Source organism: Artemia franciscana, chromosome 9, assembly GCF_032884065.1.
Source record: "Artemia franciscana chromosome 9, ASM3288406v1, whole genome shotgun sequence".
In the NCBI taxonomy this organism is placed as follows: domain Eukaryota; kingdom Metazoa; phylum Arthropoda; class Branchiopoda; order Anostraca; family Artemiidae; genus Artemia; species Artemia franciscana.
In genome coordinates this window covers 22,268,998-22,294,210 of record NC_088871.1, presented here as the reverse complement: position 1 = coordinate 22,294,210, position 25,213 = coordinate 22,268,998, and the positions used below count along the sequence as shown (strand labels likewise).

At 34.5% G+C, this 25,213-nt stretch overlaps 2 protein-coding genes across 2 annotated transcripts in view; one reads left to right on the top strand and one right to left on the bottom strand.

The window, feature by feature from the left end:
* Nucleotides 1-25,213, top strand: part of LOC136031149 (hemicentin-1-like) — a gene marked incomplete at its 5' end in the record, with an annotated part of 290,871 nt that overhangs the window by 137,684 nt on the left and 127,974 nt on the right.
* The window catches only part of LOC136030790 (aminopeptidase N-like), a 9,628-nt gene continuing 7,205 nt past the window's right edge, over nt 22,791-25,213 (bottom strand). Inside the window, exon 3 of the mRNA XM_065709834.1 lies at nt 22,791-22,898. Coding sequence (XP_065565906.1) covers nt 22,791-22,898 — 108 coding nt within the window. The remainder of the gene's footprint in view (nt 22,899-25,213) is intronic.

The window sequence follows — 25,213 nt, the reverse complement described above, 5'->3', positions numbered from 1 at the left end:
AACCATTACTGTATGTAAACACTGATCAAAGTTTGTAACTTGCAGCCCCTCCCCCAGGGACTGTGGGGGAGTAAGTCATCCCCAAAGACATAATTATTATGGTTTTCGACCACGCGGAACAAAATGGAAATCTCAAAATTTTGATTCGTTGACTTTGAGACAAAAATGAGCGTGGGAGGGGGCCTAGGTGCCCTCCAATTTTTTTGGTCACTTAAAAAGCGCACTAGAACTTTTCATTTCCGTTAGAATGAGCCCTCTTGCAACACTCTAGGACCACTTGGTCGATACGATGACCCCTGGGAAAAAAAAACAACAGACAAACAAACAAATAAACACGCACCCGTGATCTGTCTTCTGGCAAAAAATACGAAATTCCACATTTTTGTAGATTGGACCTTGAAATTTTTATCTATAGGGTTTTCTGATACGCTGAATTCGATGTTGTAATTTTCGTTAAGATCCTATGGTTTTTAGGGGGTGTTTCCCCCTATTTTCCAAAATAAGGAAAATTTTCACAGGCTCGTAAGTTTTGATGACAAAGACTAAATTTGATGAAACTTTTGTATTTTAAATCAGCATAAGAATCTGATTCTTTTGATATATCTTTTAGCATCGAAGTTCCATTTTTTAGAGTTTCGTTTACTATTGAGCCGGGTCGCTCCTTATTACAGGTCGTTACCACGGACTGTTTGAAAATGGGGCCTATTACAAATGAACTCGTCAAATCACAATAATTTTCCATAATAACCGTTTATTTCGCATAGACTACTAGAATATTTTTATGACTCACTAAACCATTGCTGACTCACTGAACTCATTCAGACTCCATACAATTATAAGTCATAGGAGACCAATGTTTTGACTCACTAAACCTTAGCAAAAACTGTTTAAACATCTAACAAGAAACATTTCTGAATTTACCATTTCTGAATTTATATTTAGAATTGATGCAATTCAGACTGACTTTATAATCTTCACAATACCAAAAATCATTTTCAAGTTTCTTTTACTCCTTGTGTAAAGTCACATTTTAATCCTTTAATTGGGAGGCATGTTGTGTGGAATAAGTTGCCCGAATCAGCTCGAAGGTGCCACTCATTCGATTTATTCGAAAAACTGTTAAAGATTCTTTGGCTTCTTAGAAGTTATATATAGGTATATATATATATGTATATATATATATATATATATATATATATATATATATATATATATATATATATATATATATATATATATATATATATATATATATGTGTATATATATATATATACATATTTATATATATATATATATATATATATATATATATATATATATATATATATATATATATATATATATATATATGCCTATTTGTTATTATTTCATTGGGGTCCATTTAATCTACTAATCTACTTAATTAACTGAGTCAATTGAATCTATTTAGTTTTTTGTTTTCTATAGCTTTCATTTATTTTTATTTTATTTTCTTCTCCTTTTTGCTCTTCTCTCTTTGAGAAAGTGATTATTTAAAAAAAAATTCTTCTCTGAGTAGGTGACTCGTTTATATTCCCCCCTCTTGAAAGGCCAAAGAACCTTTGGGGGAATAGTAAAATGAAATATTGTATGCGTATTTCATGATGAATAAATCTTATCTTGTAGTCGTAATTCAGAACAATTTAACTTACATAACAGAAGTACTTTAAATTATCTAAATAAAAACGTTTTGAATTTTTTACGATTTGATGCGAGTCTGTTCATTAAAATTCAATACAAGTTATACTCACTGAAAATTAATGGCTATATAGAATTAAATTAATTAGAATTAACCTAATTAGAATTAATCACTCAAAACAATAACGCAAATTATTTGAACGTCTGATGAAAAAGTTGAAATTTTTTTTTAGCTCGCCTGAGTTCCTTATGAATCACTTAAAACATTCAGTTTGAGTTTGCTTATGATGCACTGGAACCAGTAATTCTTTTTCACTGAACTTCAAAATAGGAAATTGTTCATAACATATTATAAAACAACAAGCAAATCTGAATTTTCCGGAAACTCAATGTGCTCATCGAACTTGATTCAGATTCAATGTAAGGATTTGTCATTCAGAACTCCCTGGACACATAGAAAATAAATTGTGCTTAACATTTAAAGTAGAAAGATTCTGAATCTTAAGAAATTACAGACATTTTTTATAGATCTTCTAAAACTTATAATGTATTAATTCCGGTATATTCAAAGCAAAAGCTTTGCGCCTCACCTGAAGTAAAAAGCAGATAAAAGAAATGTAATATTATTTGTAAGTTAAAAACCCTATAGAGGTCAACAAAAGAATTTCCAGGGGAATTTAGTCCCAAGATGTAAAGAGCTTCAGACTTTTCCAAAATGTCTAAGGATAAAAACTTATTTCAGGGATTAAGCCAGGCTAGAAGACGCTATGACTGGGAAACATCATACACTACGTACCATGTAAAATAGAAAATAAACAAGTTTTTTTTCTTCTGTAGTCAAGGGAGAATATTCAATCTCAAAACGAACAGAAATTATTCCGCGTATGAAGGGGTGCTGTCTTTTCCTCGGACCCTCACTCGTTATTTTTTTTAAGTATTTTAAAAATCTTCTCATTCTAATTCTATTTTAATTGTTGTTATTAAACTACTAGGACACAAGTTTGAACTTTCGCGTAAATAGTGTGGGATTGAGGAAGAGGTAGCCTTCATTATATTTGGAATAATTTCTGTTTGTTTGAGTTTGAATCTTGTTCCTTCCTATGCCCCTCTTTATTTTCAGTTGAAAATTATTGTGTACTGATTTTAAGTGGACGATTGGATTTATTTTAAATTTTCAATATATTTGGAAGACTAAATAAAATTCAATATAATTGGAGACTAAGACCAAGTCTTAGTCTCCAAATTATATCTCCATCTCATTGCCACCACTGCCTCGACAGCGACTTTCTGTCTATCACTATCCTGTCTCGTATCCATAGCAATTGGAACAAATATTGCCTAGACTATTTTTTTGAGTATTCCATTTAGTTATTAGTTCCCTTCAATGTTTCCAGATGGATTGTATTTGCCTGATTTGACTGCTTTTGAATCGAATACATCAAAATGGCTTAAATCCTACCCGAGACCAAAATTTAGTGAGCTAAAGACTATTCCTCCAGTGCCTACGGAGGCACAAAGTGCGTCGATGAGTAGCCTCCAATCTTCCCTCATGTGGACCACTGCGTATATGTCTTCCCAATACGGAGCGTGTTCTTTGGTCTTCCTCGACGACGAGTGCCTTCCGGTTGATAGTGGGGGAGCATTTTGGAAGTCTTTGATCTGGCATACGGAGTATGTGTCCAAGCTATTGCCATCTACGTTGTCGTACAACGGCTGCGATATCTGGCTGGCCTTTGTGGGTACGGATCTCGTTGTTGCTGACACGAAACATGAGTAAGAAAAGTCGCCAAAATAAAATTTAATATAAAGCGATAACACATTGTTTCTAATCTAGTTAGTTTTCGTAACTTGTCATATCTTTTCATTGTTACTATTGCCTTGATGGATGTATTTTTTTCGGTAAAACAAGTTTCGGTAGAAAAGTCCGGCAAAGGACAATGATTCAAATAGTATTAGAGTCCTACATTTTAAGATAAATATTAAAATGCTGGCCTGGAGGCTGTCCGTTACAGATGTCCAAAATAAAAATAGTAAATTTCAATATTTTATTTTTTTTTTGGCAAAACAAGTTTCGGCCGAAAATTTTGGCGAAGGATAAAAATTGAAAAAGTTGTAGAGGCCTGCATTTTATGATAAATATTAAAACGCTAGCCTGGAGGTTGTCCGTTAAAGATGTCCCAAATCAAAAATAATAACTTCCAAGATCTCTTTTTAAAATTCATCTCTCTCAGCCACTTTTCATGCTCAAATATTATATTTCAGGCATCATGAATTGTTGTTGTTGGAATTCTAGGCCACTGGATGCACAACACTCTTTTGGCTCTTCACCAAATCTTAGTCTGCCAATTATATCTCCTTCTCATTGCCACTACTGCCTTAGTAGCAACTTTCTGTTTAACTCTATCCTATCTCATATCAATAGCAACTGGAAATATTACTATGAAGACTATTTTAGTGAGTATTTTATTTAGTCATTAGTTCCCTTCAATGTTTCCAAATGGATTGTATTTACCTGATTCGACTGCTTTTAATCGAATACGCATTGGAAACATAGCTGCAATGTAGATCTCCACTGAGCCGAAGCTAATTGTCTCTGTATACAGACAGCAATAAACCTCTTATTGTCTGATTTTATAGATCCAAATGCTCGAGAGTGTATGACTAATAGATAAGTAACCAATTACCTCTTATATTAAAAAAAAATGTCCTTTTGTATTTCTATCAAGCATAATATTTAAAAAAAACACGCAAATGCCACCTTCCTTACATTTGAAAATACGGGCATACGTCTACACTAAGGCTCGATCAAATAGAAACACGATACAATTTGGAAAACAACTTAATTCTTTAATACTTATTTACATCTTTCGGTAAATTTGGGACTGTTTATATTACTGACTTGGTGAACTTACTGAAAAGGTGAACTTACCACTCGATGCCTCTTTATGCCTTTTCCGAATATAATGATAATTTTACTTGGAAATTCAATTTTAAGCCCATTACCCTCAAAGATGATACCTTTTTCTATAATTTTAGATTATATTGTACCCTCAAAGATGATACTTTTTTCTCTAATTTTAGATACGACTTACATACTGGCTGTTGGTATGACTTGTATTTAAATCAGTTTACCCGTAAATTGAATCAACTATGACGAAAAAGCGAACCAGAAAACAAGGAAAATATATAATTCTATCTGTCTTGGCTTTTGCTATAATTGGCTATGACTTGATGCCAGTTTGTAGCTTTCCAAAATGTAATTTCATATTTACCAAACTGGCTTGAGGTCCATACTTCCGTAAAAACCACACAGGTTAGACCCTTACCAGTTTCCGGGAATAAGCTGAGATCGGCGGCATAGAAAAAAAGGGGTGGGACAAAACCAAAGTGTTGCTCTCGCAACACAATTATTGTGTCTTAAATATATAAATATACATTTACGTATATATATTATATATATATATATATATATATATATATATATATATATATATATATATATATATATATATATATATATATATATTGTCTTTTCTTTTAAAGCTGTTGATGAATAAAGAAACTCTTAGTTCCGAATCTTTCATTTTCAATTTCTGAGGACCTAAATTCAATTATTTGTTTTGCCTCATCTAAGAAGCATCCTTTGAATATTATCCTTATTTAATTATCCTAATGCTATGAGAATGAATGGGCTTATTTAGTTGCATTTGCATTAAATTGAATAAAATAAATAAAATAATGTAATTAAAAAAATCAGTACAAATAATAAAATACTAAAATTCAATAAAAAAGATTAAACTTTCAGTGTGAAAATTTAGAAGAGTCAAGCTCCTATCTAAAAAAATGTGGAATTTAGCATTTTTTGCCAGAAGACAGATCACGGATGCTTGTCTTTTTTCAGGGATGATCGTATTGACCAAGTGATTCTACAATGTCGTGAGAGGGCTCATTCTAACGGAAATTAAAAGTTCTGCTGCCCTTTTAAGTGACCAAAGCTAGAGGGTGCCTAGGCCCCCTCCCAAGCTCATTTTCTCCCAAAGTCACCGGCTCAAAATTCTGAGATGACCATTTTGTTCAGCATAGTCGAAAAACTTAATAATTTTGTCTTTTGGGACGACTTAATCCCCCACTGCCCCGGGGGAGGGGCTGCAAGTTACCAACTTTGACCATTATTTACATATAGTAAGGGTTTTTGGGAAATTAACAGACGTTTTCAGTGGGACTTTTTTGTGTTGAAGGGGAGGGGAGGTGGGACGGGGGAGGAAGTTACATGGGAGGATCTTTCCATGGAGGATTTCCATGAAGGGGCTGCAGGATTTTCTAGTATTATATAAAACAAAAGCAATGAGAAAAAAAATATTCAGCTGGAAATAAGGAGCAGCAGTAAAACCTAAGAAGAACATAAATTATTACGTAAATAAGGAGGTTCATTTCCTCCACAACACCTCGCTCTTTACCCTAAAGTATTCTTTCTAATTTCAACTATTTAATCTACGGCCTTTGTGATTCAGGGGTGATTCTTAAACAAATGTGACAAAATCCAAGCCTTAGTGTAAAGAGCAAGGTATTGAAGAGGAGACGAACCCTCTCATATATGTAGTAAAAATATACAAATATAGAAGTTCGGTACGTAAGTCAATTCGTATCGGTACGAAAAAAATATAAAAGCTCTAGTTGCCTTTTTAAGTAAAATAAAAAAACAAGTTTTTCTAACTGAAAGTAAGGAGCGACATTAAAACTTAAAACGGAAAGAAATTACCCCATATATGAAAGGGGCTGTTCTCCCTTCAACACCCTCCTCTTTACGCAAAAGTTTGACTCTTTCTCTAAACTCTACTTTTTAAAACAGTAAAAACTTTAGCGTGAAGAGCAGGGTGTTGAAGAGGGAACAGACCCTTTCACATATGGGAACATTTCTGTCCGTTTTAAGTTTTAATGTTGCTCCTTACTTTCAGTTAAAAAAAAACTTGTTTTTTTTAATTTCTGAACAATTTTTAGTTAATCCATGTTTTGATTTCGAATCTCCGCAGATGAATTATTAAAGCGAAATTTGCATATTTATTTATTTGGCTAAATGGCTTTCCTATAGTTTTTATCCAATGATTCTGAGAAAAAAGGAGGGGGAGGAGGCCCAGTTGCCCTCCAATTTTTTGAGTACTTAAAAAGGCAACTAGAACTTTTAGTTTTTCACGAACGTTTTCATTAGTAAAAGATATACGTAACTTACGAATTAGCTTATGTAACAAACTTCTATATTCGAATGTTTTTATTACGTATATGAGAGGGTTCGCCCACTCGTCAATATCTCGCTCTTTACACTAAAGCTTAAATTTTTTCCCCTGAATCACAAAGGCTGTAGAATAAATAGTTGAAGTTACTAAAAAATACTTTAGAGTAAAGAGTGAGGTATTAGGAGGAGGTGAACTCCTTATATGCGTAATATTATCTGTTTGTTTTAAGTTTCAATGCTACTCCTTACTTTCAATTGAAAAAAACTTTTTCATATTTATTTTTTCATTGTTTTTTTAATTAATGCTAGAAAATTCTGCGTCCCCTTCATGGAAATCGTCTTCCCCCGTGTCAAATTCCTCCGTGGAAAGTTTCCCCCACATAGCCTCCTCTTCTCAACCCCACCTCCCAACCAAAAAATCCCCCTGGAAACGTTTATACACTTCCCAATAACCATTAATATATACAAACACTGGTCAAAGTTTGTAACTTGCAACCCCTCCCACGGGGACTGTGGGGGATTAAGTCGTCCCCAAAGACATAGTTATAAGGTTTTTTTACTATGCTGAATAAAATGGCTATCTCAGAAAATGATACGACGAGTTTGGGAAATAATGAGTGTGGGAGAGGGCATTTTTTTGGTCACTTAAATAGGGCACTAGAGCTTTTCATTTCCGTTCGAATGAGCCCTCTCGCAAAATTCTAGGATAACTGGGTCGATATGATCACCTCTGGAAAAAAAAAAAATAAAATAAATAAACACATCCGTGATTTTTCTTCTGGCAAAAAATACAAAATTCCACATTTTTGTAGATAGGAGCTTGGAACTTGTACAGTAGGGTTCTCTGATACGCTGAATCTGATGGTGTGATTTTGTTAAGATTCTTTGACTTTTAGGGGGTGTTTCCCCCTATTTTCTAAAATAGGACGAATTTTCTCAGGATCGTAACTTTTGATACATGAGATTAAACTTGATGAAACTTATATATCTAAAATCAGCATTAAAATGCGATTCTTTTGATGTAACTTTTGGTATCAAAATTCCAATTTTTAGAGTTTTGGTTACTATTGAGCCGGGTCGCTCCTTACTACAGTTCGTTACCACGAACTGTTTGACCAGAAAATGAAGAGCAACTAGGGCTCCTCCTCCATCCCCCTTTTTTTTCAAAATCGTCCGATCAAAATTATGAGAAAGCTATTTAGCCGAAAAAAAAGTTTTCTGCATATGGGATTTTGTATGGGGAGAATTTTCCATGGAGAAAAAAGTTTTCAGGGTGTAAACTTTCAGATATAATTTTATACTGGGTGAATTTGTCTGAATTCCTAAACAACATTTCTTTAAATGTCTTGCTTTATCTTTACCGACTCAATTTTACGTGTGGGAGTGTTGAGGGTAATTTTTCGGGGTAAATTTTCACTAGGATTGGACTGTCCATAGGATATTCAATGAATATTCTCCGGACTTTTCTTTGGAGGTGGAGCCAGATTTCCTGGCGTTATTTAAAAAACGATTGGAAATGAAAAAACAAAAACAAGTTTTTTCAACTGAAAGTAAGAAGCAATTAATACGAATTGCTTCTTTCGTATTAAAAACTGTAATACGAACGGAAACTATTACGTATATGAGGGGAGGTTTCCCCTCCTCAATACCTCGTTCTTTACTCTAAACTTTAAATTTTGTTCCAGTTCCTTAAAAACGACTCTAAAATTCACAGGTCGTTTAATTAGAAAAACAAGTAACTTTTTCAAAGGTATCAAAAAACTTTAGCTTGAAGTCTGAGGTGACGAGGAAGAAGAAACCCCCTTATATTTGTAATAGTTTCTTTTCGTGTAAAATTTTAATGTTGCTTCTTATTTTCATTTGAAAAAACATGCTTTTTTATTTAATAATGAGGAAAAGATGAGATGTCTAGAACACGCTCTGCGAATGATGAATGATACATTTTCAAAGATTGTCTTTGTCCTCGTCAAAGATCGTCTAGGACCGGACAAAAAGCTGGTCGTCCCGAATAGAGTGGCGAGATGTCGCAAGAAAAGATTTACTTTGACTCTAATGAGGTAATAAAACAAATACTTTTATAGTTCCAGCCATCCTCAAAATGGCTTAAATCCCACCCGAAACCAAAATTTAGTGGGCTAAAGACTATTCCTCCAGTGCCTCCGGAGGTACACATAGCGTCGGTGAGTAGCCTCCAATCTATATATAGAAAATATATAATTCTATCTGTCTTGGCATTTGCTATAATTGGCCATGACTTGATGCCCACAACAATTCCATTTTAGTTCTGTACTCGAGACAGTTGGTCTGAAAATTAAAATATTAATGAGTTGAGGGCTTATTCACTCTTTACTCTAGAGGTTATATTTATTCCTTCCTTAGCACCAACAAAAAATGGCGAAGAAAAGATTAAGTCGTCCTCAAAAACATATATATTAGATTTTTCGACTAATCACCACCACCAACTTTTTTCTTTATTCAACTCAAAAAATACACAAACAATATTATGCCCCAACAGAGAGCAGAGCTCGTAAGGCTGGGACAGTGCAAAAACATAAGAAAAAACATCAACATCTCATTGTAATAATGATTTCAAAATATGATACGGTAAAAGACAAACAAAATAGAAAAAAAACTCATAAAAGATAAGTAAATATATAAATATCGGGCAGGAGGGGCGTGGGAGGCCATCCCAGACACAGGGACACAAAAACAAACACACAAATAAGAAGATCAAATAATTTAATTTTCCATCATCAATGGTGAATAATCAGAATTTTAGCAAACAATCTTTAATATTTGCTTTTTTAAATTTACCTGAAATTTTTGGGATGGATCAAACAGAATTTTATCATTTAGCTTATAATTGTTAGCAATGAAGGGTATTTGGTATCTAATCGAAAACCTTGACCTTTCAGAACTTACAAAAGGAATTCGATACATCCTAGACCTCCGACAATCCGAACGAGGAAGTAAAATTAACAGAGATTTGTCATAGAAATAATTTTTAGAATTTTGGATTTGAAAATGCAATATGGAAGTATTTAATATTCGTAAATCATTTAAATCCCACAAATTTAAGAAGAGGAATAATGTTTTAGTTTCCGAAACATTTTCAAGACATTTTCCGACTATGTTGAACAAATTGGCAATCTCAAAATTTTGATCCAGAGACTGAGAGTTTCGGTTACTATAGAGCCGGGTACTATAGAGCTCTTCAACTCAACAGAAAAAAAAACACGTTTGAAAAAAATCGTATCTTCTACCTCAAAAATCTCCCGAGTCACATGCTAAGTTATAGAGTAGAGCACGATTTCAAACCCTAAAATTAAACTTACTGAAAAGAAAAAAAAAGGTATTAAAAAAAAACCCTGGTCAAGATCCAAAACTATTCCAGAGGCACGAAATCCATGACATCTGAAACGAATGAAGGCATTTTTTTGCAAACTCTGGAAGCTTGTCCCACATCATAATACAAAACAATACTGTGCTAATTCTTAAAAATATTTATTATCTTTTGTTAATGTGTTTGTTGTTGTATTTTCAGGTGATATCAATATCTATTTTAGTTCTACTGGAAGGTTATAACCTTCTTTTTGGAGGATTGGGTTTTACGGAATTTTTGCGCCGGTATATATTTGGATCTATGACCATATTCATCATGGTATTACATGATCTTTGTACAGTAGGAAAAACTTTGCTGGGTCCTGGGAGCACATCCTATTCAAAAGTAAGCATGCTTTATTTAATATCATTTGTTTTCAGTAAAATGCCAATTATGTAGTATGTAGACTTTTACATATTATTGTAGTATGTAGACTTTTACAACTATTGTAATTATATAGACTCTTACAGTTGGAGAAGCAGGCAGTAGAAGTGGGCCAAACTGTTCTCTGTTTTAAATATTGTTGGCATATGTGTATGAGCCATAGGCCATATGGTTAAAGGCCATCATCCTAGCACCATCCATGTTGAGGTCTTCCCATCACTGCTTCGGCAGCTTTACCATCCCCCCAACAGTCTTGAAATTTTCCCCGTTTTCCCGATGCCATTGTTTCCTTCGAGATGCAGACCTTATTTTGTCCGCTAACTATTGGGACAACTTTTTTCTTTTTTCTATCTTCTCAAAGTATTCAATTAACGATCTAAATGTGACATCTTTTTTCTGAAGTTTTTTTCTTCTTTTCATTATTTCCTTGTTGTCTAGGTCTAAAGTAAATGATTGTTCATCGTTGTTCCAGTTTCTGAACAATAAAGTTCTGGAATAATGAGTGAAATAATGGACTGAAATATTTCAAAGCAATTACTCCAAAGGTAATTGCAAGACATCATTTATTAATTAGAGACAAACTAAATATTCGGTAATAATTGCCATTTCTAACATTGGGCCTAATAATAATTAATGAGCAATTCGACTCTGTTAAATGAACTTAGGAAAGGTAAGTTTTCTTCTCATATCTAATTGCAGTGTGGTGTGAAATGATTTGCAATCAAATCATTAGCATCAAACTGAGTTACCACGGAGAATCAAGTTCAGATTATCGAATGTAAAAATGTAAAAATTGGTTGTAAACTTTCAAATGTTGTGCATAATAAGTCAAATGTAGAAAATATGGAGAAAAGAATATCAGACGTAGACTGGAGAGGCAAAGGCTGAAACCAAGCAAAGAAACAACTCTAGAACTTTCAGTTACTAGGCAGAAACAATCTTGAGGGAGTCCGTTACAGGCAGTAGGTACCAGCCCAGGTCAAACTGTTCAGTTAGAAAAATTGTCTGGCAAGGAGGCTTTTAATACAGTTGATGCTTTTGGTAGTGGGGGAAATGAATCTTAGAGGAGTTTCCTATATTTTGAGTAAGATTTTGCAAGCACTTATGAAGGTCACACAAATATCACGTGGGGTGTTTCTACTAGTGAAACTTCCTCCACTAGTTTTAACTTCTAGCCACCACTTTGTACACCTCCCTTTACACACCTTTATCGGCTGATATAAGGGTTAACTTAAATTCACAAAGATAGTCAAAAACAATAGCTTCGAGATACGGCCTTTGCCAAATAACGATAAAAGCACAATTATTGATAGATGCGGGTTGACAAAGACGACACCAAGTGATAGGATTTAAATTTTTAACCCCACTTATGAGGTCATCAACATAAATTAAAAAGAGTATTGGTCCACCCTTGGATCCTTGTGGAACACTAAACTCTATTTCAGAGGGGTTGGAAAAGAGAGGACTAAGCCAGGTTAGAAATGTCCAATATCCGTCAACAAAGGCGTGTCGAGGAACCACCAGAGCAGCACGAAACCAGGCTTGCAGCTGCCTGAGATAGTAAAAAAATAAGGTGTGTCGAGGAATCACCAGAGCAACGCAAAACCAGGGTTGCGGCTTTACGTCAACAAAGGCGTGTCGAGGAACCAACAGAGCAACGTGGAACCAGGCTTGCAGCTGACAGAGATAGTAAAAAAAGAAAGTGTGTCGATATATTCCGATGAATACTGCCTTTCCGACGATTATAGCTTGAATCGAGATGTTCAAATCGGGACTATGTCTGACATGCGTCCCTATTTCAAGGCATTGAAATTTAATGGCGAAACAATGGGAATGTGTTGTGCCTCAGGAAAAGTTAAGCTTCCTCAACTGGGTACACCAACAGAGCCATTGAATACTTTGCTTACTGGAAATACGTCTGAGTCGAATCGTTTTTTATGAAACATCAGGAAATATAACTCAATATAACTCGAATAATTCGAATTTATATCTCGATAGCAATGCGGAATTGAATGCACGTCGCGGAATTTCTCCCTGCGTTGAAAGGACTATCGTGTTCTAGTTGCAACATCTTTTCCACAATAATAATAATTTAGTGCGTCTGTTCTAAACACCAATCGACTTGATGCCTACTGATCCGCATACAATTGTTATTTCCGCTGACAAAACGCCTACTGCTGAACATATGCATAGATACAATACTCCAAGTATCAACGAAGTGGCAATTGTTATGGTCGGTGATAAGTTTTTCCCTCGAGATATTATTCCTTATAGTCGAAACAATCAGTTGACAAGAATGCTGAAACTCAGTGATGCTACGATGCCCTAAATACCCTATCATTTTTTGGGATGGAGCAGACGGCTTTCACTTTAATATTAAATTGATAAATTCATCCATTAACAAGGAAATGGATAAGAAATGCAGTGCAATGAACTATTATGGCTACAGACGTGTTATTCAATATAAATATTTGCGGCTCAGAGAAAAGGTAACATTATATCGTGGCTCAAAGAGAAAGTATCACTAATGTCAAAGATAAATTATCCTATAATGTCACCAAAATGGGAACACCAGGAGGAAACACGAGAGCAACGCAAAACCAGTCTTGCGGCTATAAGAGAAAGGGCCAGCTTAGGAATGTCCAATTTACGTCAACGAAGGCGTGTCGAGGAATCACCAGAGCAGCTTGAAACCAGGCCTGTGGCTTTACGTCAACGAAGGCGTGTCGAGAAACCACCAGAGCAACGCGAAACCAGGCTTGCAGCTGACAGAGATAGTAAAAAAAGAAGGCGTGTCGAGGATTTACCAGAGCAATGTGATACATTTTGCGACTTTACGTAAACTAAGGCGTGTCGAGGAGTCTCCATAGCAACACGAAACCAGGCTTGCAGCTGACAGAGACTGTAAAAAAGAAGGTGTGTCAAGGAGCCTCCAGAGCAACACGAAACCAGATTTGCGGCTGACAGAGCTAGTAAAAAAAGAAGGCGTGTCGCTATATTACAAAAGTAACGCTTGTATAATCGCCTGCTATTCAAGTACTGCCCTTCCGATGATTATAGCTTGAGTCGAAATGTTCAAATCGGGACTATGTTTGAAATTTGTCCTTATTGCAAGGCTTGGAAATTCAATGCCGAAACAATGGGAAAGTTTTGTGCCTCAGGAAAAGTTAGCTTCCTCAACTGGGTGCACTAACAGAGCCATTGAATACTTTGCTTGCTGGAAATACGTCTGAATTGAATTGTTTTTTTTTATCAAACATCAGGAAATATAACTCATGTTTCCAAATGACGTCGTTTTGTGCCTAAATTGAAGATCAAGGTCATTTTATGCCTTCTTTCAAAGTAAAAGGGCAAACTTATCATAGAGGAGGCTCTCTTCTACCGTTCTCAGGTGAGCATCACCAATTTTTGCAACTGTACTTCATCAGTGATAGCAATGCTGAATCGAATGCACGTTGCGGAATTTCTCCCGGCGTTGAAAGGTCTCGTTTTCCAGTTGCAACATCTTTTCCCCAATAATAACAATTTAGTCAGTCTGTTCAAAACAGCAATCGACTTGGTGCCTATTGATACGCATAAAATTGTTATTTCAGCTGACAAACTTTCTACTGCTGAACATATGTGTAGATGAGATGCTCCAACTATCAATGAAGTGGCAATCGTTATGGTCGGTGATCAGTTCTTACCTCGAGATATTATTCTTTATAGGCGAAACAATCAGTTGACAAGAATGCTGAAACCCATCGATGCTACGATGCCCTGCAATATCTTATCATTCTTTGGGATGGAGCCGACGGCTATCACTTTAATATAAAATTTATCAATCTAGCCACTAACAAAGAAATACAGCGCAATGAACTATTATGGTTACAGAGTAATGATTCGTCAGGATGAAGAGAATTATATTTTAAAATGCCGTCAATTGTTTCACCAATACTTCGTTGATATTTATACAAAGATTGAATCAGAAGATTTTCTATTCATCCGTCTGAATTAGACCAAGCTTCGCTCTGAAAAATACAAAAATTTGCGAGATTCAGTTGTAAATGACGGTAATACCACTAACGCTAGAAGGGTAACGATTTTACCTTCGTCATATGCTGGCAGTCTGCGTCATATGCATTATTATGCTCAAGAAGCCATTGCATATGTTCGTCTTTATGGTCGTCCAGAAGTTGAAATCACTAATAAATTTCATAGTAAAACTTAAAGTGTTTGGGCCAGTGCGATACTGGTTGTACTCAGTAGAATGGCAAAAACGAGGATTGCCACACGCACTTATACTCATATGGTTATTTGATAAAATTGCTTCTAATAAAATTGACGATCTGATTTCCGCTGAAATCCCTGATGTAGATGTCAATAGGGACTTCTAAAATCAGTGATAGATGTCAATAGGGGCAGTCTAAAATCAGTGATATCGATAAAGTCGTACAATATCAGGCTGGGAGATACATAAGCAGTAATGAAGCGGTGTGGCGAATTCTTTCATATCCGATACACGAACGAAGTCCAGCTGTTGTTCACTTAGCGGTGCAAATGGCCGAGGATATACTCCAACGAATACGGCTAGAGAGGTCAGATATTACCTTGGACTTTACAACAGAAATTTATAACTGCATTTTAGTTATGATTGAAGATTTGTGCTTATCTATGGCAAACAAACTTCTGAAGTATTTGGGATTGCCTTCACCTTATCATACTGTTGCTATTTCTACATGTGTAGAATTGAATTGTGAACAAAGTTACAACACGATTGATCAATTGTCATATGTACAAACACATATTTCTAAGTTATTTTCTGAACGAAAAGGCATTTATGATCAGATAATGCGTTGTGTCGATAACCAAGTTGGAGAAATCTTCTTCTTGGATGCGCCAGGAGGTACTGGTAAAACGTTTCTTATTACATTGCTTCTGGCATCGATTTGATCAAAAGTGACATAGTGTTGGCCCTTGCGTCGTCCGGAATAGCCGCAACGTCGCTGCCTGGTTCGAGAACTGCTCATTCCGCTTTGAAATTGTCCCTTACTGTGCGATCTACAGAAACTTCCACGTGCAACATTTCCAAATCATCTGGGATGGGTAAAGTATTGCAGCAATGCAAACTTATTGTCTGGGACGAGTGCACAATGGCGCACAAAAAATTGCTCATGGCTCTCGAGCGATCACTGCAAGATTTACGAGGAAATTCTAAACCCTTTGGCTGCACATTAATATTGCTTGCGGGAAATCTCAGGCAAACAATACCTATTATTCATTTAAAATTTCATTCACACTTGTGGATGAAATTAATACTTGCCTGAAAGATTCTTATTTATGGGCACACGTAAATACATTAAAATTAACTATAAATATGCGTGTCCGATTGCAAAACAATCACTCTGGTGAAACATTTTCAGATCAATTGATGGCAATTGGAAACAGAATGTTCCGAGTACTCAATTTCAAGACGTATACAACTGCCTCCTGAATTCTGTAATTTAGGGACGTCAAAAAATAATTTGGTTGAAAAGGTATTTCCAAATATTATAACCAATTATAAAAATCATAAATGGCTAAGTGAACGAGCGATTCTGGCAGCCAAGAACAAAGACGTCCACGAAATCAACAATATTATTCTGACCAAGATCCGAGACCAGGCAGTCATGTACCTGTCAGTCGACACAGTTCTGAAATCAAATGAAAGGGTTAACTATCCATCAGAATCTCGAAATTCCCTGGATCTACCAGGGTTTCCACCACACGTGCTACAACTAAAAATGGATGTACCAATAATGCTATTGCGAAATATTAACCCACCAAAGCTTTGTAATGGCAAGCGACTTGCCGTAAAAAAAACAATGAAAAACGTAATAGAGGCAAAAATCTTGACGGGTCCTTTCGAGGGTGAGGCTGTTCTTATTCCTCGCATTCCCATTACTCCAACGGATCTGCCTTTTCAATTCAAAAGATTGCAATTCCCAATTCAATTAGCATTTGCAATCACCATCAACAAAGCTCAAGGGCAATCATTAGAAAAATGCAGTATAAGTCTTAATACGCATTATTTTTCCCATGGACAATTATATGTTGCATGTTCTAGAGTCGGTAAACCAGACAATCTATTTATATGCACAGACAATGGGACTGCGAAGAATATCCTACAAAAAAAAACTAAAAAAAGAAAAAAAAAACTAAAGAAAACTAAAAAAAAATAAAATTAAAAAATAAGGGATCACAAGAATTCAAAAACTTTAAAAAACAAATGGAACTTGCTTTAATAATCAAATATCTTCGAAAAAAACTGCAATAGAACACATGGGACAATGATAATCCATATAAATATTGGCAATATTCGATTAGCAATCACCATCAACAAAGCTCAAGGGGAATCATTAAAAAAATGTGGTATAGATCTGAATATGGATTGTTTTTCCCATGGACAATTGTATGATGTATGTCAAGAGTCAGTAAACCTAACAATCTATTTATATGCACAGACAATGGGACAGCGAAGAATGTTGTATATTCGCAAGTTTTACGTAGTTAAAACATATATATATATATATATATATATATATATATATATATATATATATATATATATATATATATATATATATATATATATATCCATATTCACAGGTGGGACACAAGGACACAACTACAATGGCGCGTAACTAATACGGTGCGTAACGACTTATGCGCACGGGGGGGGGGGGGGGTCGGTAGGGGGTGCGAAGTGCCCCCCCTCCCTCCCAACTAGTTATTGGTGTGGTGCGAAAAGCCACACCAACTGCTAGTATATATATATATATATATATATATATATATATATATATATATATATATATATATATATATATATATATATATATATATATATATATATATATATATATATATATATATATATATATATATATATATATATATATATATATATATATATATATATATATATATATATATATATATATATATATATATATATATATATATATATATATATATATATATATATATATATATATATATATATATATATATATATATATATATATATATATATATATATATATATATATATATATATATATATATATATATATATATATATATATATATATATATATATATATATATATATATATATATATATATATATATATATATATAAATAAGTTGTCTGTGTGTGTGTGTGTCGAGTGACGTCATGTTTGTGTGTCGACTGACGTCATTATAAGGATTGAGCTGTATGCGTCATGAAGTTGTTTGTCGACTGACGTCATGTTTGTCAACTGATGAAATTACATACCGGGACACAAATGACGACCGGGACACAGGGAATATAAATGACGACCGGGAACCTCAAAGAGTAATTACAGACTGGGACACCCGGGCACAAATCACGACCGGGACACAGGGAATATAAATGACGACTGGGACACAACTACAATGGGGACGTCGGGGGCACAGGCGGGATATATAAATGACGACCGGGACACTCAAAGAGAAGTTACAAACTGGGACACCAGGACACAAATGACGACCGGGACACAGGGACACATCATTAGAATATTGAGGTATAGATCTGAATACGGATTGATTTTCCCATGGACAATTATATGTTGCATGTTCAAAAGTCAGTAAACCTGACTATCTATTTATGTGCACAGACAATGGGACTGCGAAGAATGTTGTATATTCGCATGTTTTACGTAGTTAAAACATATATATATATATATATATATATATATATATATATATATATATATATATATATATATATATATATATATATACATATATATACATATATGTATATATATATATATATATATATATATATATATATATATATATATATATATATATATATACATATATATATATATATATATATATATATATATATATATATATATATATATATATATATATATATATATATATATATATATATATATATATGTGTGTGTGTGTGTGTGTAAGAGATTTAATATACCTGTACTATTTAAGATACGTCTCAGAGAGTGTTAGGTGGTCTGAAAACATTATGTTATTCAAAGAACAATAAAAAAATATTTTTTTATTGTTTAATTTTAACCACTATAATGTAAATTATAGTGGTTAAAATTTATCTGTTTTTTATTCGTTTTAGATACCAATATTCTCAATGCTAAAAGTCAAGTTTGGTTTATTCAGAGTTACTTAGACCATAACCAAGGGCTGATAGAACACTGACAACAAATCATGGAAACCACTTAAGGCCGTTATTAAGTGAACTGATGGAACTCGAAAATCCCATGTTAAATTGAAAATTTATATTTAAAAAGTACTCAAGTATTCATTGTCTGCAAATGATTGACTTTTCTTTTCTTTTCTAGATAATGAAGTAGCTGGGCAGTAAATTTCGGAACTCTCTGTATAAGCCTGTTCTCTGTTGCATTCGTCTTTTTGTGTATAGACGCTTATTTTTACATAAAAAGACAGTGCAGCAGAACTGGTTTCTTATAAATTTAAAGTTTAAATAAAAAAAAAAACAAGGGTTCTAAACCTCAAGTTAAATAGAATCTCAGTAAAATTCGCGTATATTTTTTTGCTCCCCTTTTTATATTTTACTAAAAAAAAATAGAACCTTCAAAAAAATTTTAATCAATTTTGCTTCAATTTTTTGCTCATCCTTCACCTAACGAATTTACTGCTCATTGAAGCTGTGCAATTATGTGGCCTCTACTTCTGCCAAAGAACATCTTCCTGACAACATGCAACAACATTTTTTTATTTTATTTTTTAATACAAATTTAATCAATCAAATATTGTTTCTTTGTATTCTTGCAAACTGCTTGTTGTTCTTAGTGCTAGGGATAGTGCATAGGGGCGGAGTACAAGATAGAAAAAATTAAAATAAATACATAACTATGTTATATCAAAACAATTTATGAAGAGCACTTACTATACACGAACAACTATTGTATACTTTCAATTTTAAGCATCCCCTTTTAAGAAGGGGATGCCATGAAGGAAAAGTGATATTGTGGTTATGTTTCAAAAACAGTTTCGACAGACCTATTTTGGGCCCGCCAGTTTATATTTGCGGATTAATGCAAAACTTAAAAAATGTAGCTAGGCTTTTTTATATATAGAGTGAACCTGATAAAAGTAGGAAAGGGGATCTTGCTTGTCCAAAAACCCCAATGCCAGGGTTTACTGTATCTATATCCTTACTAATGGCGAAGTAATAATAATCATAAAATGCCTAAAATAATTCATTCTTTCAAATATATTGACCATCGGGTAAAGAATAATTTCAATTGAAAATATATTGCGTATTTATTGAAGAGGCAATGCTACTAATTATTTTGGGGAGTTAAATGAGGGTTGCACAACTCATATTAATGGCCTTTTCCGTTTCTTTTTGTGCTGGATTTCTTCATTCAATTTAGTCTGTTTGGTTTAAGATTGTTAACTTAGAGGATTCGACTTATGCCCGCTCTGATCTCTAAAATTGTGTCTTTTCTTTCGCTAAAATGCATCGTTTTCATGCATTGAATTTTTAAATCAAATAACAGTGTATACAGTACTTTTGCGTTGACGATAGCTTCTGGTCTATGGATGAGCATCCTAACCCCAAAAAACCTTCGGGCGTTTTCATGAGTATCTAGGCTTGTATGATAAGCCTAGAGGAAACTTTTAAGAACCTAATAAAATTATTGAAGAAGAATTTTTATCGTCCTTCAAAAGAACTATGCAGTAAGGTCGTGGAAATATGGCATATATTTTATGACATTTTACAAAATGTTGAAGATTAGCAAAAAATATATAAAACGCCTTTTAAACCGTAGATTGTTGAAAAGACGTTATATTTTTGACTGTGGGGGAGACCTGTACTTAACGCTTTCGGTCTCTAAAACTAATGAAAATTTAGTCATAATAGATTTTGAGTTGATTGTAAATCGAAAGTAACTCTAGAACAAAAGAGGTTATAGCATTAAGCGTTAATTATTTATAGCATAAGTGCAACAGTATTTTTCATAAGCTTGCTCTTTGGGAAACAAGTTCTTTCTGCTGTTGTAATTGAAAATACCCTTTATAACAATTTTTTTGCCGATTCGAGATATAAGGCTCAACCTTTTTTATAGATTGTTGGCAACAGTAGTATTTTTTTAGTAATGACTTTAGTGCAATCAGGCTGTCTAAGCATAGGAATTGACTATCCCTTGTGAGGTGTTCCTTTACCTACCGTAACGGTGATACTAGTATATAGCTAGTAAGAATGGTGGGTACTCAGAAGAATATCCATTGACACACTGTTATATCTCTAGAAGCCGTATTATTAATCTTTTGGAGGAGTATAAACAGCTTTCTATGAGCTCTGCAGAACACGGGCATTCACTTTTGGGAACAAGCTTTGTGTAAAATTTGCAGAGAAGTATAATTGAGATGGATGGCATTGTGTCCATAGAAGGTATAATTTCACCATGTTTTCTTGCCCAGAAGGAACAAACCCATTCGAGAATATGTACCGCGTGAATGGATGGTGAAAATATGTTTTTGAGGAGATGGGATTAATCAATATTCTTTATAGCTTTACCTCCAAAGATGAAACCAGGGTGTTGCACGATCTTTGACTGACTAACTGATTTTTTTGTGTGTTCTCTTTGTCTTTGATTTTTGGAAACTGACCCTCTTGGCAATAGATAACTTTTCTGTCTCCACAAGATATACCTGTGGGTACCGGGAAACCTAGGTTGTGTCTCCATTTCTAAGGACATTTGTCAGTATCAGTAAAAAAGTATAGAGAATTCTTTACCTCAAAACAGCGTCGATCTGGAAACACTGTCAAGTAGTCCAATCTGTTTTAATGTATGGCACCTTGCATACGGTAAAGCCCTGCTTGTCTATAAATGTGGTCATGATAAAAGTTGAAAAAATCAAAAAGAAAGTGTTCTCCACTAATATTTAATATTTGCACCATAATGCATTTTAAATTACATAAGCCGATTTTTTTTCTGTTGACAAGATTATTACCTGCCCTTTAAATAAAAATGGTTAATGGCCTCTTTTGAATTATATTATTGAAAACAGGAAGTTTTGCATAAAAAGCAAAAAGTTCAAACCAAACGAGAACCAAAAAGTAAAATCCAAAAGATTTTGCATAAACTCTTAGTTTGACCAAAATAATTTTGATAAATCAAGCAGAAATTCATAAGAGAAGGAAAGTTAAAATGAAGAAAAATGAAAAGAGTGAATGAAAGCAAGCTTAGAATGAACGTAAGTTGCCGTAAGTAAGGGTGGTGATGTCTAGTGCGGGCTAATCAACAAAAAAACTTCAAAAATCCTCAGAAAAACCGGTAATTTAAGGCATTACTTAAAGTTTATTTTAGCTCTTTGGATGCAAGTTTCGAGTAGGGACTATAAGAATAATTGATAAAACCCAGCAGATTAAATACGATTTTACGTTTTATTCTGACACAATATTCCTATATTAACTGTCTTACAAAACAAAATTGAGTCTTCGTCAGTATGGATATAGTTTTATACTTTCAATCCAGAAGATGAATAAGTTAATTCTTTAAAATTGTTCTGTGCTTTCGGCTGAGACATTTCTTCTGTGTATCTGCCTGTCTACAATCCTTGTAACACTAATTGTAGTTCCATTCAATTTGGCCATTTTTGGCCAAATTTCCATTCAATTTGGCCAAAGAAAATAAAATCAGTGAAAAATAGAATGTTAAACTTTATTTTGCCGTGGGGGGAGGAAAGGTGTCAGCACGCCATAAGTTGAACACCTTACGAATCGTGCATGTTGTTTCAATATCTCTGGCGGGGTGACCATATTGCTGATGGACGGGTTCTCTTTAGTAACAAACGTAGTGAGAGCCAATTCAAGTTTTGTTCTACTTTCTTTTTGTAGCTCTTTAATGTTAACAATGCTTGATATAGCAACAGGGCCCTTGACTGATACCTAGTGCTTTGCTCAATCTTTGACAAAATTTTTTAAGGCCTACTACCGCTCTATCTTGATAGGTCCATAGAACTTGCTTGCTTGCTTTTTTTTTTTTTTTTTTTTTACTGAACTAAGTATTTACAGTATACAGTATACAATATAATACAATTCTGATCTTGTCAAGTGCCTGACAAAAGGCTCTTTAGAAGGGCAGTTCAGTAGACGTGATACAAATATACCCCCGTTCAAAATTTGATTCAATCCAAATTTCAATTTTCAACCCATCAACTAACAGTGGTCCCCCAATTACCTAAAAAAAATTCACATAATACCAATCTATTAGCTTTATACAAGTTCATAATTTTTCCTTTTTCCATTTCAAACACCATAATTAGTTAAGGCCTTTTCATTGTAGTTGCCCTGAAAAATTAAAAAAGTACACCAGCTTTGCCTGAAAAACTTTATTGAAGACACGGCTGAATGTGAGAATTGCCTTTGTTTTTGAAATTTATTCTGCTTTCAACTGGCTGCAAACTACCACGTTTTCTTATATTTTCTCATACTGTCGATAAATGAGTTTCTTAAATTGAAATTGCTGGAACTCAAATCAGGAGAAATAATATGTAAAAATATCGTACAGATGTAAGTTTCTGAACCGTGTCTATTTGACAATACGGGAGAATAAGGACACGAAAAAAAAAAACGAAGCTATCCACAGCAAAAAAGAAAATAATAATTTTGCAAGAAAAAAAATCTTATTTGAACCCATGATTTCAATGAGGCTTTTTCAGGAAAAGACTTCGCGCTTCTGATTTTTTTTTTTTTTCTTAGCAACTAAGCGGATTTGAAATTGTTTCCACTCAACCAATTTTGCCTAAAAAAGCTATAATAAAGAAAGGTCAGTACTTGGAATTCTTTTTTTTTCTTTTGTTGTCCTGTTGCCTTGCATTGTCTTGCTTTGCCTACTTGATCTCCGAACTTATTTAAGAAAACACTCTAGTATGTTACTTTGAAAATCTAACCCAAAATACTACTCGAACCTTATTAGAAACTATATAGGATTAATCAAAATATAGCTCATGCTTTGTATACAAAATATTTTGTTGCTAAGCTCCAATTCAGCTCAGGTTCGTTTTGATGGAAATTGGCATTAGGCCATTGTCAATAGTCCTTATCAAATTTACTTGTTATGGCACTTGGTATTAACCAAGTGACATATAGCAATAGCCAATTCTGTCGGTCTGTCTGTCTGTCGGTCCCGATTTTGCTACTTTAGGCAATTCCAGGTAAGCTAGGACGATGAAATTTGGCAAGCGTATCAGGGACCGGACCAGATTAAATTAGAAATAGTCGTTTTCTCGATTTGACCATTTGGGGGGGGGGGGGGAGTGGGGGCCGGTTTATTTGTAAAAATAGAAAAAATAAGTATTTTTAACTTGTGAGCGGGTGATTGGATCTTAATGAAATTTGATGTTTGGAATGATATTGTGTCTCAGAGCTCTTATTTTAAATCCCAACCGGATCTGATGACATTGGGTGGAGTTGGAGGGGGAAACCTTAAGTCCAAGATTTGCTACTTTAGGCACTTCCAGGTAAGCTAGGACGATAAAATTTGGCAAGCGTATCAGGGACCGGACCAGATTAAATTAAAAATAGTCGTTCTCCCGATTTGACCGTCTGGGGGGGAGTGGGGGGCCGGTTAATTCGGAAAAAATAGAAAAAATGAAGTAAAAATATTGTGTACATAATATTGTGTATTATGTACTGAGACACAAAAAATATTGTGTCTCAGAGCTCTTATTTTAAATCCTGACTGGATATGATGACATTGGGGGGAGTTGGATGGGTGGAAACCTAAAATCTTGGAAAACACTTAGAGTGGAGGATCGGGATAAAACTTGATGGGGAAAAATAAGCGCAAGTCCCAGATACATGATATCGGAACTGATTCGCTCTCTTTGGGGTAGTTGGGGGGGAGTAATTCTTAAAAATTAGGTATTTTCAACTTACGAACGGGTGATCGGATCTCAATGAAATTAGATGTTTAGAAGGATATCGTGTCTTAGAGCTCTTATTTTAAATCCCGACCGAATCTGGTAACGGGGGTGGGGAGTTGGGAGGGGGAAACCTAAAACTTGGAAATCACTTAGAGTGGAGGAATCGGGATGAAACATGGTGGGGAAAATAAACACTAGTCCTACATAGATGATTGACCTAAACGGAACGGATCCGCTCTCTTTGGGGTAGTTGGGGGGGGGGGGGGGTATTTCTGAAAAATACAAAAAATGAGGTATTTTTAACTTACGAAAGGGTGATCGGATCTCAATGAAATTTGATATTTAGAAGGATATCGTGGCTCAGAGCTCTTATTTTAAACCCAGCCGGATCTGGTGACATTGGGGGGGGGGGGAGTTGGGAGGGGGAAACCTAAAACTTGGAAAACACTTAGAGTGGAGGGATCGGGATTAAACTTGGTAAAAAAAACTCGAGTCCTTGATACATGATTGACATAACCAGAATGGATCCGCTCTCTTTGGGGTAGTTGGGGGGGGGGGGGGGGGGTTAATCCTGAAAAATTAGAAAAAATGAGGTATTTTTAACTTACGAACGGGTGATTGGATCTCC